This window comes from Leopardus geoffroyi, chromosome B3 (assembly GCF_018350155.1).
Source record: "Leopardus geoffroyi isolate Oge1 chromosome B3, O.geoffroyi_Oge1_pat1.0, whole genome shotgun sequence".
Classification (NCBI taxonomy): Eukaryota; Metazoa; Chordata; class Mammalia; order Carnivora; family Felidae; genus Leopardus; species Leopardus geoffroyi.
In genome coordinates this window covers 133,833,047-133,849,842 of record NC_059337.1, presented here as the reverse complement: position 1 = coordinate 133,849,842, position 16,796 = coordinate 133,833,047, and the positions used below count along the sequence as shown (strand labels likewise).

General features: G+C 50.3%; 1 protein-coding gene across 4 annotated transcripts in view; it reads left to right on the top strand.

Moving 5' to 3' along the window:
* Positions 1-16,796, top strand: part of NRDE2 (NRDE-2, necessary for RNA interference, domain containing) — a 56,141-nt gene that overhangs the window by 28,899 nt on the left and 10,446 nt on the right. For 3 of the 4 annotated variants that reach the window (XR_006705253.1, XR_006705252.1, XM_045451853.1), the window contains 7 exons: positions 340-473; positions 2,496-2,616; positions 8,165-8,340; positions 10,322-10,708; positions 11,446-12,374; positions 13,488-13,626; positions 16,465-16,536. Coding sequence is in view for 2 of the 4 variants with exons in the window: in XM_045451853.1 (XP_045307809.1) it covers positions 340-473; positions 2,496-2,616; positions 8,165-8,340; positions 10,322-10,708; positions 11,446-12,374; positions 13,488-13,626; positions 16,465-16,536 (1,958 nt within the window). In the remaining 2 variants the exon portion in view is untranslated. Of the gene's footprint in view, positions 1-339; positions 474-2,495; positions 2,617-8,164; positions 8,341-10,321; positions 10,709-11,445; positions 12,375-13,487; positions 13,627-16,464; positions 16,537-16,796 lie in introns of those variants that run through there. The other variant, XM_045451855.1, reaches the window with a different exon arrangement.

Here is a 16,796-nt window from a genome sequence, read left to right as displayed (position 1 = left end):
TATTTTTAGAAAGAGAGCGTGAGTGAGTGTGCGCAAGGAGGGTAGGGGGCAGGGGGAGAGGGGAAGAGGGGGAGGGGGAAGGGCAGAGGGTGACGAGAGAGAGAGAGAGAGAGAGAGGGAGGGAGGGAAGGAGAGAATATCTCAAGGACGTTCCATGCTGAGCACAGAGCCCGATGTGGGGCCCGATCCCATGACCCTGGGATCATGACCTGAGCCAAAATCAAGAGTCGGAGACAACCGACTGAGCTACCCAGGAGCCCCAGAATGCATGCTTTAGAAGCTGTGTTCTTTCCCTTAGATGCTGTTAACCAGGAGTCTCCCTTCTCTCCCCGTTTTCAGCTCTCTTTCTTCAGCAGTGCCACTTCCTGCGGCAGGCTGGTCACTCTGAGAAGGCGGTCTCTCTGTTCCAGGCCATGGTCGACTTCACCTTCTTCAAACCCGACAGTGTGAAAGACCTGCCCACCAAAGGACAGGTGGGGGTTCTGGTTGCGTGACCCACCTCCCTCTCTCCTCCCTCTCCCGTTCTTCTCTCTTCTGGGGGCAAGTGTGGATCCTGGGAGATGGTGCTGGTATTTTTCAAATATTCTGTCCTCCTTTGTATCAGTCTTGCTGAGAATTGTTTCTCAGAGTGTTGTGGTGATCCAAGGAAAATTCCATAATGAAGGTGGTGAAACATGGAGAGATGAAGGATTCCCCCCTTCCCCATATAAAGACTCACTATGTCCCCCCTTTTTTCTTAGGAGCTTTGTTTCAGTGCTCATTGTCCTCACCAGGCAGAGAAACAACTGTTACGCCTCTGAAGTCACATCTTACTCTGTCCTACCTTCGTGCATTTGAAATTCGGTCTTACGTCATTTCCCCAGTTAACATTTCCACCACCTAAGATCTTCGTGAGAATTGCAAACGCTGTTACATGGTGGTGGTTTGTCAGCACGCGTCCTAATGGGGGACATGTTATCATTTAGGTGACACATGAACGTTGCCCATATTTGTGATGTTGAAGCAGTAAAAACATCCTACCACAGAGCCGTATAAGAAAGCTTTCCTTTCCCTTTTTCCTTGGAAGAAATCTCAGTTTCCTGCTTTGCGAAGGGGCTCTGGTGGAAGATGGGTAGGATAGCTGAATTTATGGTGAACTTAAACAGAGGTCTTGAGAGGCTGAGGTCTCCATCTTGTGGAATGTCCGTGAATTGCATTTGAAGACTATTTTTATCATCATTATTTTGATCTGTTTTTTCCTAGGCAAAATTGGGTTAAAGAATATTGGTTAATATTAGTATAACTGGTTAGCAGTATGATAAGCCAGATAACAACATTATTTTAAGACGTGCTTTGCTATTTTAGGAATATGCCGTGCCGTAGACGTGAGTCTTAGCTGACTGCGGGGCACAGGGTGTGTGCTTGCGGGGGCAGGATCGGAATGGCCCTCATCGCCGCCCTTTGCCGACACTCGCTGTCTGTGATGAGGACAGCGACTTGTGGGGAGGGCACTGCCCAGGACTGTGAAGCGTCAAGAGCCACTCGCCCAAAGTGTCCACTGTTGCACACTCTGGAGATTTTAAATATTAGTAGCACATGTAGTCTCAAAGCACTTGCAAGGCAACTTTGAAATAAGGCTTTTTCTTTGGTGACGTACCATATCTTTATAACTGAGAGACATCGTTACCATACACGGCATAACATCAAAGAAGCAGAGTCTGGTCTGTTTCAATGGGATGAATAAATTGGTTATCACCGTCACACTTAAAAAAAAAAAAGATACACTTCTTTTTCGTGAGTGACTTTCTTCGATCCCTCCTGTAAGAACAAGACCCGTGGAGAGGGGGGTGGTCTTCCCAGCTCCCCTTCCCGAGGCGGCTGACGGGCCCTCGGTGCGGGGACCCAGCCCTCTTCCCGGTGTGTGTGGTGCTCCTCCAGGCTCAGGCTGGACGGTCCTGCGGCTCCTGGGCCGTGGGCCACCTCGTCCTCTTCAAAACGTTTCTTATAAAAGCTTCTATTGAGCAAGTTGTTGGTTCACTTTTAAAGTCCTTATTGTCAGCTGATGAGACGATTGCTCTCCTGTTCGTGGCTGTTCCTGTTCCAGTTAGACTGTTCTACAGCAGGGTCAGAGCTGGGAAACCGTTCCTCTCCCACTCAGCTGGAGGCCCTTCTCGGTGACCACGGCTGGTCTTTTTGTCACTGGTTCTCAGAAGTAGTAGCTCGTCACTTTTTGCCGTATTGTGTTCGTTGTAAGTCACTGGGTCTAGCCCTCGCTCAGGGGTGTGAAAGCCACAGGGCAGGGGTCAGGGTCCTGGGGGGCTATTTTGGAGGCTGCCCACCATACTACGTAATTATTTTTTTCTCTTTTGGGGATGTATCCCATATCTACTAGGAAGACTGATGGCGAGCAAGATTTCTGCCATGAGCCCCTCTTACGCCAGTCAGAACGCACTCTGCTCAGTGACTCAGCAGTTTTGTACAACTTAGGCTAACCTCCATATTTTCAACCTGAACAGGTGGAATTCTTTGAGCCCTTCTGGGACAGTGGGGAGCCCCGGGTTGGCGAGAAGGGCGCCCGAGGCTGGAGAGCGTGGATGCACCAGCAGGAGCGGGGCGGCTGGGTGGTCATCAGTCCAGGTAAGGCGCCTCTCAGGATGCGTATGCCTCCGCCTTTTTCTTCTGGAATGTGTTTCGTATCTTCATGATTATTTCTTTATATGTGTAAGCTGTTTATTAGTCCTGAAGAACATCGAATGTCAAAAATACGTTAAGTGGTTGCATTTGGAGAATAGACTGTCCCTCACCCTTAGGGTCTTTCACCCCTGGGTCAACCCCCCAGGCCTTTGGAGGGTTCGAGTTTCTTTCCAAGGGCAGTAATTTTCATTTTTCCTTTTATAAGGTTGCTCCTGAAGAAGTAATCTTGTTACTAATCCCCCCCTCCCTGCCCCATTTAGTGTGTACTTAAGTCAGTCTTTCTCTTTCCTTGGCAGTGGACAGACCAACAAATCCTTTGACAAACACTTGCCTGTTTAGGAATACTGTGAAATATTAACTAGCATTTGTGTAACTCATTCTAAGTGACCCCAAAGCACGTTCCACATTTACACCCTAAGACACCACTGTCCAATAGAAACATAATTCAAGCCACAAAAATAACTTTACATTTTCTAGGAGCCACATTGAAAAGGTAAAATGGTGGGGCGCCTGGGTGGCTCAGTCGGTTAAGCGTCCAACTTTTGCTTTCGGCTCAGGTCATGGCCTCATGGTTTCGTGGGTTTGAGCCCCTCTTCGGGCTCCATGCTGACAGTGCGAAGCCTGCTTGGGATTTCTCTCTCCCTCCCCCTCTCTCAAAAAAATAAATAAATAAACATAAAAAACTAAAAATAATAATAAAAAGGTAAAATGGTGAAATTAATGGGAATATATTTTGTTTAACCCAGTGTGTCAAAACCTTAATATTTCAACATGTAACTAATAATTTAAACATTGAGATAGTTTGCATTTTTTTTTTCATACAAGCTCTTTGAAGTCTGGTGTGTATCTTACACTTTCTAGCACATTTCAGCTCAGACCTGCCACTTCCAAGGGCCCCGTAGCCGCATGTGCACGGCTGTCGTACTGGCCAGTGCAGCTCTCAGCTCCTTGGGATTTCACACCCTGGTTTTGTTGAAAGTGCAAGGGGGCCCCTCCTCACACACGTCACCCTTCTGGCCGCAGCTTCTTCACCTGAGGAACGAAAACTCTGGATTAGCCCCGGTCAGTGTGGCTGTGCAGCGCTCCAGGCTGGGCGGCCTGTCTGGCCCTTCAGGTGCCCGGAGCAGCTTTGCTGGGGGCAGCGCCATCAGGGAAGGTCACACTCGCTTGGGTCAGCTACTTTGACTCTCCCGGAGTGTTCTCTCCAAAAGAGAACTGGAAACCTTCTTCAGGCTCGCCAGGGGTTCCTATATGAAGAAAAATGACCTGCAGGGCAAAATGTTTGTAGGTGTTACCCTCTTAAGCAGTGAGTCTGCAAGACCCATGAAGGACCAGAAAATGGAAGTCTTTCTGGTGGTAACTTCTCTTTGAGTTACCAGCTCAGCATGCCTCTCTGTGTTTCGGCTGCTTTTTTGTTTTTGTTTTAATGGGCAAGACTCTTAAAGTGCATGGAATTTATGTTCTAAGGTTTACCATGTTCTGTGAGAGGAAAGTAGAATTCTCATAGCAGTGTCCAGGGACCAAGTTAACATTACTTCTCTGAAAAGTGTTCAAAGGCCCAATAGTTACTCATAATCAGATGTGAAGTTTGTTTTCCCAGAAAGGTAATGCAAGTGGTAAAACCTTGATTTTTTAATGTCAAGTTACGGACATAAGTTGGCGTTTCCGTTACGGAGAATCTTCTATTGAGTTAAATGAATTTAGTGGGATCCTTCCAGAAAACCAACAGGATCAGAAGAAAGGCTGACCGTTTCTTGTTTCCAGAAAAATGAAATAACTATTCTTTGTTTTTGCTTTATTTTTAAGTTTTCTTGTCCATCTTGACAAGGTCAGCATTTAGAGTGTAGTTGGTATTTATCATTGATTCTGAGGTGTTTTTTCTTCATACATCACAGCTTATTTCTTCTCTCTCACCCTCACTTTCTATTAGTCTGTGTTGTTACGTATTTATATATGTCTTTCCAAAACCATGTAATCTTTTGAATTTCTAATGTAATAAGTTCAGGTATCTAAGTCTGATGTGTGACTCACAGGTGATTTCTCTTAATGGTGAGAGGTTTTCAGTGTGGTTAAAGGGTTACCTTAAATGTAAGTCTTTAGAAGAAGGTGATAAATAGTTAAATTTTGCCTTTCTTTGATAACTCAGAAGAGTGTTTAGATAGAATATTGAGTTTATTTTATTTATTTATTAAAAAAATTTTTTTAAACATTTTTATTTCTGAGAGACAGAGAGCATGAGTGGGGGAGGGACAGAGAGAGAGGGAGACGCAGAATCCCAAGCAGGCTCCAGGCTCCGAGCCGTCAGCACAGAGCCCAATGCGGGGCTCGAACCCACAAACCGTGAGATCATGACCTGAGCCAAAGTCGGACGCTCAACCGACTGAGCCATAGATAGAATATTGAGTTTAAAATGCAAATGTACAGGGGCTCCTGGGTGGCTTAGTTGGTTGAGCATCTGACTTGGGCTCAGGTCATGATCTCACGGTTTGTGAGTTCAAGCCCCACATTGGGCTCTGTGCTGATAGTGTAGAGCCTGTTTGGGATTCTCTTTCTTTCTCTCTCTCCCCATCCTCCACTCGCACTCTTTCTCTCAGAATAAATAAATAAACTTTAAAATGCTAATGTACACGTCATGCCTTTAAATTCTCTGGAGTTCTTGTTACTCATTTAATTTGAAATAGAGATTCACAGGAAGTTGGAAAATACACAGGGAGGTTTTGTGCCCCCTCCCACCGCCCCAGGGCCCACCAGCGACTGTGCAGTTGTACAACCTGGAAGTGACCCTGGGGCGGTCTCCTGTGTGTGCGCACGCGTGCATGTGTGAGTGCGCGTGTGCACCCGCGCATCTCATGGCTGGATGAGCTCTCATTTGCTTGCGTGTTTGGTGCTGTGCGGCCTAATCGCAGGCATGGCTTCCTGTAACCACCCCCGCTGTCGGAGAACGATTCGTCACCACCGGGCTCCCTGATGCTGTGCCTGATAGCCATGTCCGCCCCCACGCCCACTGCAGAGGACCACTGATCTGCCCTCCACCTGTTATTATGTTGTCACGTTATTTTACACGTTAGATACGTGGAATCATAGGGCGTGTGACTTTTTAAAACAATTTCCTGTTGTAAAATACACACAAAATTTACCACTTAAAAAACATTTTTAAATATATGGCTCAGTGGCATTAACTACATGCACACTCTTGTGCAACTGTCTTCACCTCTGTCCATCTCCTCAACCTCCTCATCTTGCCCAGCTGGCACTCTGTCCCCATTCCTCTCCCCACCCTACCCCACCCCGGCTGACGGCCACCATGCTACTTCCTGTCTCTGAATTTGACTATTTTAGGAACATCAGATAAGTGGGATCAGACAGTACTTGTTGTGTTGTGACCGGCTTATTCCACTTAGCATAATGTCTTCCAGGTTTGTCCAACGTGTAGCATGTGTTAGTACCTCCTTTTTTTTTTTTAATTAAAATTTTTTTTACTGTTTGTTTTTGAGAGAGAGAGACAGGACATGAGCAGGGAGGGGCAGAGAGAGAGGGAGACACCGAACTCAAAGCAGGCTCCAGGCTGAGAGCTGTCAGCACAGAGCCCAATGAGGGGCTCGAACTCACAAACCGTGAGATCATGACCTGAGCTGAAGTCAGACGCTCAACTGACTGAGCCACCCAGGCGGCCCTCAGTACCCCCTTTTTAAGTCTGAATGGCATCCACATTTTATTTATCTGTTCACCTGTCCACGGACACTTGGGTTGCTTCACCTTTTGCAGCTGTGAACATGGAGTACACGTGTCTCTGAGAACCTGCTTAGAGTTCTTCTGCACGTGTGCCCAGAAGTGGCAATGCTGGATCATGTGGTAGTTTTAAAAACTTCTCCGAGGCATCGCTATGTTGTTCTCCAGAGCACTGTACCATCTTCTATTCTCCCCAACCTGTGCACAAGGGTTCCAGTTTCTTCACATCCTCACCAACATTTGTGTTCTGTGTGACTTCTTAAGATTGACTTTTTTTTCACCTAGCATCATTCCCCTGAGATCCGTCTGAATTGTTGCACGCATCCATAGTGTATTCACATTTACTGTGAATAGTAGGGGTACACGGATCAGCTCGTTTCACCTACTACTGTGGGACATTTGGAGTGTTTGCAGGGCTTGGCCACTATGGATAAAGCTGCCGTGGGTGTTAGCGTGCAGGTGTTAGTGTGTACGTAGGTTTTCATTTTTCTGGGATCAGCACCAAAGACTGTAGTTGCCAGGTCTTTGAGTAAGTGCGTGTCTAGTTTTATAAGAAACTGCCAACTGTTTTCTGTGTGGCTGTACCAATGTATATATCCTGTTTGTTTATTTTTAAATATTGAACTTTTCTCCTCTTCCATTCTGCATGTTCAGAATTAGGAAACAAAATGAAAGTACAGGATAATCTTGGATTACCTTTTTTTTGAGAAGTGGACACCAGTTGTAGTCATAAGGCCACTGGCTGAAAATTCTGGTGGCTTTAGAAAGGCTGAACCAGTGCTGTCATTAAATATCATTTAGCGTTCTTGGGGCGCCTGGGTGGCGCAGTCGGTTAGGCGTCCGACTTCAGCCAGGTCACGATCTCGCGGTCCGTGAGTTCGAGCCCCGCATCAGGCATCAGGCTCTGGGCTGATAGCTCAGAGCCTGGAGCCTGTTTCCGATTCTGTGTCTCCCTCTCTCTCTGCCCCTCCCCCGTTCATGCTCTGTCTCTCTCTGTCCCAAAAATGAATAAACGTTGAAAAAAAAAAAAAAATTAAAAAAAAAAAAATAAATATCATTTAGCGTTCTAAAACTGTGTTGTCCAAATACGTAGGCACTAGCCACATATGACCATTTTATTTTATTTTAAGTTTATTTATTCTGAGAGAGAGCGAGCGAGCAGGGAAGGGGCAGAGAGAGAGAGAGAGTGGGGAAAGGGAGAAGCCCAGGCAGGTTCCACGCTGTCAGCGGCAGAGCCCGATGTAGGTCTCAAACCCATGAACCGTGAGATCATGACCTGAACCGAAACCAAGAGCCAGACGGTTCCAGACACGTAACCGACTGAGCCACCCAGGCGCCCCCACATGTGGCCATTTTAATTAAAATGAAATAAAAAATTTAGTTCTGGTATCAGCTACATTTCAGGGGCCCAGTAAGTCACGTGGCTGGTTGCTACCGTATTAGACACATGGGTACATATTATGTCATTATCACAGAAAGTCCTCTTGGGCAGTGCTGTTCTGTAATGTGCGTATTCCCATTTTAATTGCTGTGATAGCATTAAAAATCATCTGATTTCATTGGCTAATCTTCCAGGGAGTTTTGGGGATTTGATGAATGATAGGAGAGTCCCTCGGTGCCTCTGAGTCCCTGAGTGTCCCAGAAGGCTGGGCCTGGGTCTTACTCATCATGGCATTCCAGGGCCCCCCACAGCAGCTGGCGTAGCAGAGCGGTTGGGTGTCCGTGGCTGGTGAGGGGGGCTAAAAGTCCCGTTCTTGTCTAGATGATGATGATGATGAGCCAGAAGATGAGGACCAGGAAATAAGAGAGAAGAGTCTGCCCAGGTGGCAGATCTGGCTTGCCACCGAGCGGTCCCGAGACCAGAGGCACTGGCGGCCGTGGCGCCCTGATAAGACCAAGAAGCAAACCGAGGAAGACTGTGAGGATCCAGAGAGACAGGCAGGTCCCCCGGCCCAGGAGGGAGGCCGGCCTTGGGGTCTCTGCCTTCTCCCCGTTCCCCTGGGGTCTGGTCACCTGAAAGAAGCTTGCTGAGCTCACTGAGCACTCGCCTGGCTTGGGAGATGTTAGCTTTTGCTCCTGTTTCTGTCTGTGGGAACCTCCTGGGCCACTGGTGACGTGGGAGCTTGGAGGAACTTGACCAGGTAGTTCCTGTCCCCAGGTAAGGAGGGCAGGCTTCCCCGGAGATTGTCTTCCAGGTTATTCAGTTACTTTTTCACACAGAAGCCTGAGGACTCAGGGTTTTAAAACGTGGTATCGCAGTCCTAGATTCTTTAGCCGCATCCACTTTCCCCGCAGCACTCTGGGATCCTCAGAGGTACAGCAGATAGGTTTGATTCCAGAAGACAAGAGGACCTGGATGGAGAGGCCGTGTCGGGACAATCAGTGTACCGCTTGTCTTGCTGGGAGGGAAGTAGCATTTACCGAGTCCTGGCTTACATCTTGACTTACCGAGTCCTTGACTTACGTCTCACGTTATCTCACTTACTATCATCGAATGACTTGGTCTGTGCTGCGCTGCGTCTAGTGACCAGCAGCTCTGACGATTTACATTAAAGGAAGAGATTCTATTTTGAGACCTGCAACTGACCCAGTTTCGTAAGACACCAACTATACTTCGTGGCTCACAGCATGTTCTAGGTACAGACCCGGCGGGGGGGGAGGGGTGTTTGCAGTGGCGAGGCTTGTTGGTTTCGGCCTGGTTTGTGGTCTGTGACCCTCACAACCTACCTGCCTTGAGGGTGGGGATTTTTGCCTGCTGCCGGGTCACAGTGCGTGGACGGTGCTTTTCTTGGGGCGAGTGCTCAGCTAATGTTCCTGGATGGTGAGTGAATATTTGAAGCCAGATATGCTCCAGGCAGAGGAGTCAGCATGGGTGCCTGGAATGTTTGGGGTGGCCAGACTGCAGTTAGGATCAGGAAAGTGGGGAGCTCTGTGCAGGAAGGAGGGGCTGACTTCAGGGAAACCTCCACTCCACTCTCGGATGTTTGGTGAATGGCCCATCGCCAGGCGAGTCCCTTTTCCGGCTGAAGCTGATTGTGTCGGGAGGAGTAGGGTCTTGGTGTTTGGGTTTTATGGCGCTCAGGGTCACCGTTCCAGAAGTTCGTTCTCAAGGCTCAGAATTCAGCCATTTTCTGGAAGTTCGTCTCTGGACCAAACTGCTGCTGTGAGCCGTTCCTTGTCCCTTAGCTTTTCCTCCAGTCAGAGCCTGGAGTAGAACAGCTTTCTGATTAACTGACGGTTCTGACGAGTAGAACCCCAGGGTGTCCAGTTTTATTATGCTCGTGCTTTGGTTTCCTCTTTGCTGAGAACCACAGGGACCAAGCAGGTCAGCAGAGCCCTCAGACAAAGGCTGGTCTCCGTGGCCTTACCTTTTCAAGTTACTGCATGAAATCATCTGTGGACATTTGCAGTTAGCGTTCTCTCTTCTAATTGCTCTTACCTCGTGGTCCATGGCTGCTGCCTTTCCTTCCTGCCTTGCTACTTTTTATCTCCTTTTGGGCATAGTTTTCATTTCCGAAAATAATTTTGTACAAGGAAATCACCAAATAATAAAATTATTTTCTATCTCAATAAACAGTGTTAACGATCGTTAACTTAGAGTAACCACAAAAGCAAATATGTGTGCTTTCAGAAGTGAGTATGATTCTAGATTTTCTGTGAATCCATTAGGCTCCTTTGGAAGGTTTTGGCTTAAGCCTGCCAACAGTTCCCTCCAGCTCTCTGGAGCCCTGTGAGGCCTCTGACTTTTTTGTATCTTTCAGGAAACCTAGCTCTTGTCCGTTTAAAATTTGATTTGAATAATATCGAGTCATTAGCACATCCACGTAAAAAGAACTGTGGGGAAAGTCATGAAGCCCTGTTTGTCACAGTAGACAAACCGAGCTCCCGAGCAGGCCCCTTCATCTCGTCTCTCTTGCAGGTGCTGTTTGATGACATTGCACAGTCTATGATCCGTCTTTCCAGCCAGGATCTTCAGTTTCAGCTGGTTGCGGCCTTTCTGCAGTTCCTGGGCGTGCCTTCTGGCCTCAGCCCTCCAGCCTCCTGCCTCTACCTGGCCATGGATGAGAACAGTATCTTCGATGACGGGCTTCATGACGAAATGCCACTGACTTTTCTCGACCTTTCCTTTTCCGGTGTCAGCTGTGTTGGCTGCTCAGACCCACTGGGCCGCCGGCGCTGGACCCGGGGTCACAATCGAGAGGGCGAGGAGTTCATCCGCAACATCTTTCACCTTGTGATGCCTTTGTTTTCAGGCCGGGAGAGGTCTCAGCTCTGCTTCTCTTGGTTACGGTACGAGATCGAGAAGGTAACTCTGGCCTCCTCCACCCCACGTGGGGGCTTCGTACATGATCACGGGGCTCTTGGTGTTCCTCGGAGCACTGGGCCACACCACCTCCTTGTTCAGGGACCCCAGAGGCCCCTGGTGTGTGGCTGCCCCTGCTGAGGGGCTGCGGGGGGGGGGGGGCAGGAGGAAGGGGGGTGCAGCTTGCCAGGGACTGGGGCCGTTTGTGTTCGCACTTCTGCTGCCAGATGTCGGATTATAGGAGCAGTTAGTGTGAACAGCCAGGCCTAAGCGTAAGCAGGGGTTAGAGGATTTCGGGGTTTATTAAAATAGATAAAATAAGCTACTTGACCCTGCTCCTCATATCCGTTTGCTAGAAATTTGTCTAGGGTGAGCTCTTCTGCCCTCTGCCGGTCACCAGTCAGTAGTGAATCTTAACACCCACAGTTCTGACGCCTGAGCTGCCGATCCACGCACCAGGTTGTATCTGTCTGATAAGATGTGGTGGCCACCTCTCACGGGAGGAGACCACTCGGGGTGTACGAGCCTTGTTTATAGAGGTTTGGATGCAGTCGTGTGGGGGCGCCTGTGGCCTCGGTACAATGCTGAATTGTTTCCCAGCTCAGAGAGCCTCAGGGTTTACCAAACACGTGAGAAAGGCGGGAAGTGTCGACACCTGTGTGGCTTTCTAACACTGACGGTACAGGGGGGTTGCTGTAAAATCCCAGGGCACTCGGGAGTCCTTTTCTTTTTACTTCTAGGTCATTTGGTGTCTGCACACTAAAAACAAGAAGAGGCTAAAGTCACAGGGAAAGAACTGCAAGAAACTAGCCAAAAATCTCCTGAAGGAGCCGGAAAACCGCAACAGTTTTTGTCTCTGGAAGCAGTACGCACATCTGGAGTGGCTGCTTGGCAACACCGAGGACGCCAGGAAGGTGTTCGACGCGGCGCTCAGCATGGCGGGGGGCAGAGACCTGAGGGACCCTGAGCTGTGTGAGCTCGGCCTCCTCTACGCCGGGCTGGAGGCGGAGCTGTTGCCGGACCCGAGAGGGGCCGCCACGGCGCGAGCCGTTCACGTACTGACCAGGCTGACGGAGCAGGGGCCCTGCGGGCCCTACTCCGGGCAGGCGCTGGCCGTTCACATCTTGAAAGCTCGGAAGGCGTACGAACACGCGCTGCAGGACTGTTTGGGCGACGGCTGTGTCTCCGCTCCGGCTCCCAGCGACTCCTTCGACCGCCTGCCTAGCCTGGTGAAATGCTTCATGCTCTTTCAGTACTTGACCGTAGGGATCGATGCGGCCGTGCGGGTGTACGAGCAGGTGCTCGCAAAACTGAAGGGCTCTGTTCCCCCAGGGGGCTCCGGCCCGGAGGACGGCGCCCGCGCCCAGGGCCCCCACGGCGCGCTGGAGGCCGTGACGCTGATGCACACGAGCCTGCTCAGGTTCCACACGAAAGTCAGCCTTTACCCCCTGGCTCCTCTGCGACAGGCTCTCTCCGAGGCGTTAAGGTTGTACCCAGGCAACCAGGTGCTTTGGCGGGCATACGTGCAGATTCAGAGCAGGTCCCACACAGCCAGTGAGACCAGAAGATTTTTCGACGCGGTCACCAGGTCCACCAAACTCTTGGAGCCTTGGTTGTTTGCGATCGAGGCCGAGAAAACGAGGAAGAGACTGGTGGAAAGTGTTCAGAGGTGAGTACAGACATCTTGTTCGTGTGTCCACAGACCTTTGGGGCACGCCTGCCAGGTCCCTACTGCCCTGCTGGGCCCCAGGGATCCGGAAGTGAGTATGGGCCGGTGCTGGAGCACCCGCCGTGGATGTTCCGGGTGATGGCGGATGACCTGTGGAAAGAGGAATAAGAGCCTTGCAAGTGGCCACAGCTTTCATTAGGGGCCTTGGTGGCTGCCTCCCTAGGCCGTGCTTTTTGGGATCCTGAACCTTGCTTATGGCGTGTGGGCGGTGACGGCCAGGCTTTCGGCTGTCCGAGGAGCTGTGCTAAGAGCACGTGGACCAAGAGCCCGGGCCTGGAGTAGGACTCTGGATTCAGATCCCAATTCCTCCACTTACAGCCGTGTGGCCTTGGGCAAGTCCAGTCACCTCTAACGGGCTCCCCTTTTGTAACGTGGGAACAGTTGAGAGCCTGCCTCTTAGGGCTGCTCAGAGGGGCCGCTGAGGTGAGTGCTGAGCCCAGAGGGAGCGGGAAAGAATTACCAGTCTCTTGTTGTTGTTCCAGATGGTAATAGTATCAGGCTTAACTGTTACCTCTTGATACAGTGTTTGTGTCTGAAGGTCGGGCGGTGGTCTTGGGGACACCTTAGCTTAGGCATTATTGTTCCTTCCAGATCTTTGCTGTCGCTTCACCCTGACCTCGTAGAAGCTGGCTACTCAGAGTTGCCTCTGAACGGTGTTTCACTTCGTTTTTTATTTCTTCCGTTGGGATTTTAGTCACTCTATTTTCCTTAAATGGAAAGGACTTTCCTCCCCATAAGGTAGAATTTGCATTCCGCTGATCAGAGGGTAGGCTTTCTTTAGAAAACAGAGAGCAAGGAGTTTGCAGGTGACGTCTAGGCAGACTCTGGTGTAGAAAACACACAACCCTGGACGCTGCCTTCCTCTGGCCTCGGAGGGGCCACATCATGTCTGTACTCTGCACCCCTAGCGCCTCCACACCTGGGACAGCACCATCCCTGACACACTCTGGTCCTGCCGGTGCCGCTGTCTGCCGTCACTAACGTACCTCTTCTTCCTGTGGTGCCGTGGGTGCGAGAAGTGGCCTCGGAGTCACGTGAGCCTGTGTCTTGCAGGGTAGATGGTAGAGAGGTCCATGCCACAATTCCCGAGACCGGCTTGACACATCGCATCAGAGCCCTGTTTGAAAATGCGTTGCGGAGCGACAACGGCAGCCAGTGCCCCTTACTGTGGAGGATGTACCTGAATTTTTTGGTAAGAAAATATGTAGAGTTTTTGTTTTTATGCCGAGCTTTGCTTCGTCACAAGTGAGAAGTTAGAGGCGTCCGGTCGCCACCTCCTGGCAAAGCTGGCAGGGGCTTGCTTTTGCCCTCATGCCTCCGTGGCCTCGCTTAATCCTCACGGGAACCCCGGTGACTAACGTCCGGTGTCTCAGGACTGGGGAAGAGGATCCGCAGGTTGTGGATCTCTTGGAGTTGACTTTGTTGAGTCAGCAACTTGGAAGTGGTCTGAGCTTTCATTGGAAAGAGACCTTAGTTCTTTGGCATCTGTTCATAAGAGTTCCCAGATCCTGATTCTGTTCTGTTGTTAAAGGGAAGATTCACCCTAGAATGTCGCTTTTACAACGATCTCTCCAGAGAAGCTTTATCTCACTGAAAAGTACCGTGGTGATTGAACATGGTGCAGTGCCCATTAATTTTGCTGCTGTGCGTGTGGGGGCTGCTGGGTGGGTCCTGGGCTTCAAGCGTCTGTGAGTCAACTTTGCCTTTGGTTCGGGACCTGGCCTCGGAACGGGCCTCATTTGCCACAACACGTCTACTGCCGCGTTGCATGGCAGTTTAAAAACCTAGGCTTCTAGGCCACTTCAGTGTTTGAGCTGAAGGCTACTAAACCACGTGATCTGTAATGAACGTCATAGCTTTCAGAAGCCAGGAGTGATCTTCCTTATCTCTGTTTCCACTGGGTAACTTAAGACAAAGTTTGTGGACTTTTCCACTTGGCATAGGACAGAGTCAGGTGTAAAGAGCAAGTAAGTTATGGATTAGGAGAGCTCTGGACCTCCCCCCATCTTTGCAGATTTCAGAATTCATGTGGGTGTGCCCCCTTCTCCCCCCGACCTCTGAAAGGCCCGAGTGGCAGGGAGGACGCGTGATCCCGGGACAGCCGCCTACTGGTCCACCGGGGACAAATAGGCACTTCCTTGTGGGCGGAAGTCGGCATCAAGATGAATTACCGCAAAAGTTTGTGTGTTTTTGTGACATTTAAAAAACCCCAGAGCTCAGATTTGGTATTTCGACGCCCGTGTCTGACGTGGAAACCTTCAGAAGTCCAGGTGCTGGTGTGGTGTTCACGGCGCACTCGTGGTGGCGGCCTGTTAACCGGGGGTGCAGCCAAGGCAGCGGCCAGAACGGGTTCCAGACGCACCTCCGCTCCCGTGGGTGGAGCCACAGGAGCCACTCAGCCGAAGGAGAGGAGACGCTCCCTAACATTTCCAGCGCCGTTACCACGCGAGCCTTGGTCAGCAAGTGAAAGACCTTGAAGCGTAAGAAGCGATGGCTCACGCGTTTGCCAGTTCTAACGTCTCCCGTCTTGGTCGGTAGAGATGGGTGGTGCGAGGTGGACAGCGTGTATTTTTTAGAAAGATCTTCCATGAGCCAGATTCGGATTTCGGACAAAAAAACTTGTTGACTTGGGAGAAAAGAATGGGGGCCCTTGTGGGATTTCTCCTTCTGGAAAGGTTAGCACTGGACTGAGGGGGAGTTAGAGCCGAGTTAGAGCAGGACTTCTTCTCACAGCTCCTGAGGCATCCGGGTCGGTTCCCAGGGCTCTGATAACCCGGGAGAAAAATCAGAATAGGGCCAGAATGCGGGGGTGCAGGCCGCGTGTGCAGGGAGAGGCCGAAGGGAGCCGGCTCCATAAGGAGGGCTGGTGCTTTGGCTGGTTGTGTCTTTGTGCCTTTCCGGGTGCGTGTGCGCATGTGTGGATTTACTCCCTTATTTTCTTTGGGAGAACGATGGAAAGAATTACAGTTTGTTGTTGGCCGTGGCGAGTATGGGAGAAGAAAGGAATTGGGGAAACAGTTAACTTTTCCCACTGAGGTTTGGACTTAGGTTAAAACCTGTTTGGGGGGCGCTTCCAAATGTGCTGTTCTCCCTACACAGTAACCAGCGCTTTCCCACTGAACCTTGTTGTTTTGGCTAAAATTACAGTTTGTTTGTTTTTTTAATTTTTTTTTTTTTTAAGTTTATCCATTTATTTGGAGAGAGCGAGGGAGCACAAGTTGGGGAGGGATAGAGAATCCCAAGCAGGCTCTGTATTGAGCATGCAGAGCCTGACGTAGGACTTGAATTCACAAACTGTGAGAGATCATGACCTGAGCTGAAGTCAGACACTTAACCAACTGAGCCACCCAGGCACCCCTCGTTCTTTTTTAAAAATTTTTAAGTGAACTCTACTCCCAACATGGTGCTCAAACTCACAGCCCCAAGATCAAGAGACGCACACGCCATCGACTTAGCCAGCCAGGCGCCCCGAAATTGCCATCATTTTCAAGATTCTTCGGGTGTTTTGGTCACGTACCTGCACAATTGGCAAAGAAACTAGAGTGTATAAAGCGGTCCGCTGGTGCCGTGGGCTCGATGAAGTCAGTCTTATTAACAGAAAAGGGAGCAGTGGCCCCCAAGCCGGTGGTCACCGGATTGCATTTTACCCTCCGATGCCATTTCTTCTTTCCCATTGACCACTAGCAGAAGTTAGAACATATTGAGAGGCCAGCATGTACGAGAGCCTCTTTGGTTCACCGCGCTGATGCTGAGTATGTAAGCCTCCGGAGGGACCCTCGGAATCCCGGATCCACCCGAGCACCACACCCCTGCCCTCTGCTCCTCCACCAGCTGTGTCCTCTACAGTTCTGTGCTTGTCCCGTCCTGGTGCTGCGGGTCACGGAACACATGCCATGGTGGCGGTACCGGCCCTTCCCCACGGGCTGGGCCACTGCAGCCGAGCCCCCAGGTGGATTAGTACAGGGTAGTTTCTGTAGCCCTAGACTCTCTGCTTCAAGTAATCATTTCTGTGATTTGCCCCCTGCCTCAGGTTTCCTTAGGAAACAAAGAAAGGAGCAAAGGCGTGTTCTACAAAGCACTTCAGAATTGTCCCTGGGCGAAGGTAAGTTCCAGATCCCCTGAGATCCGCACATTCCCAGGGACCTTCCCGCCAAGCCTCGGTGCCCACCCCTCTCCTGTGTCCTTGTGGACAGGGCCCATGCCAGACCCTTTCATCGTGCAGCTGTCCCCTGTGGAGCCTCAGCTGATGGGCGACCGTTTCCTTTCCTTGCGCGTTGCTGTGGGCAAGGGGGTCCGTCATTTGCCCAAAGCTCAGCCCAGATGCTGAAAGCATTGGGGTCTGTGTCCCAAAGCCCGGTCGGG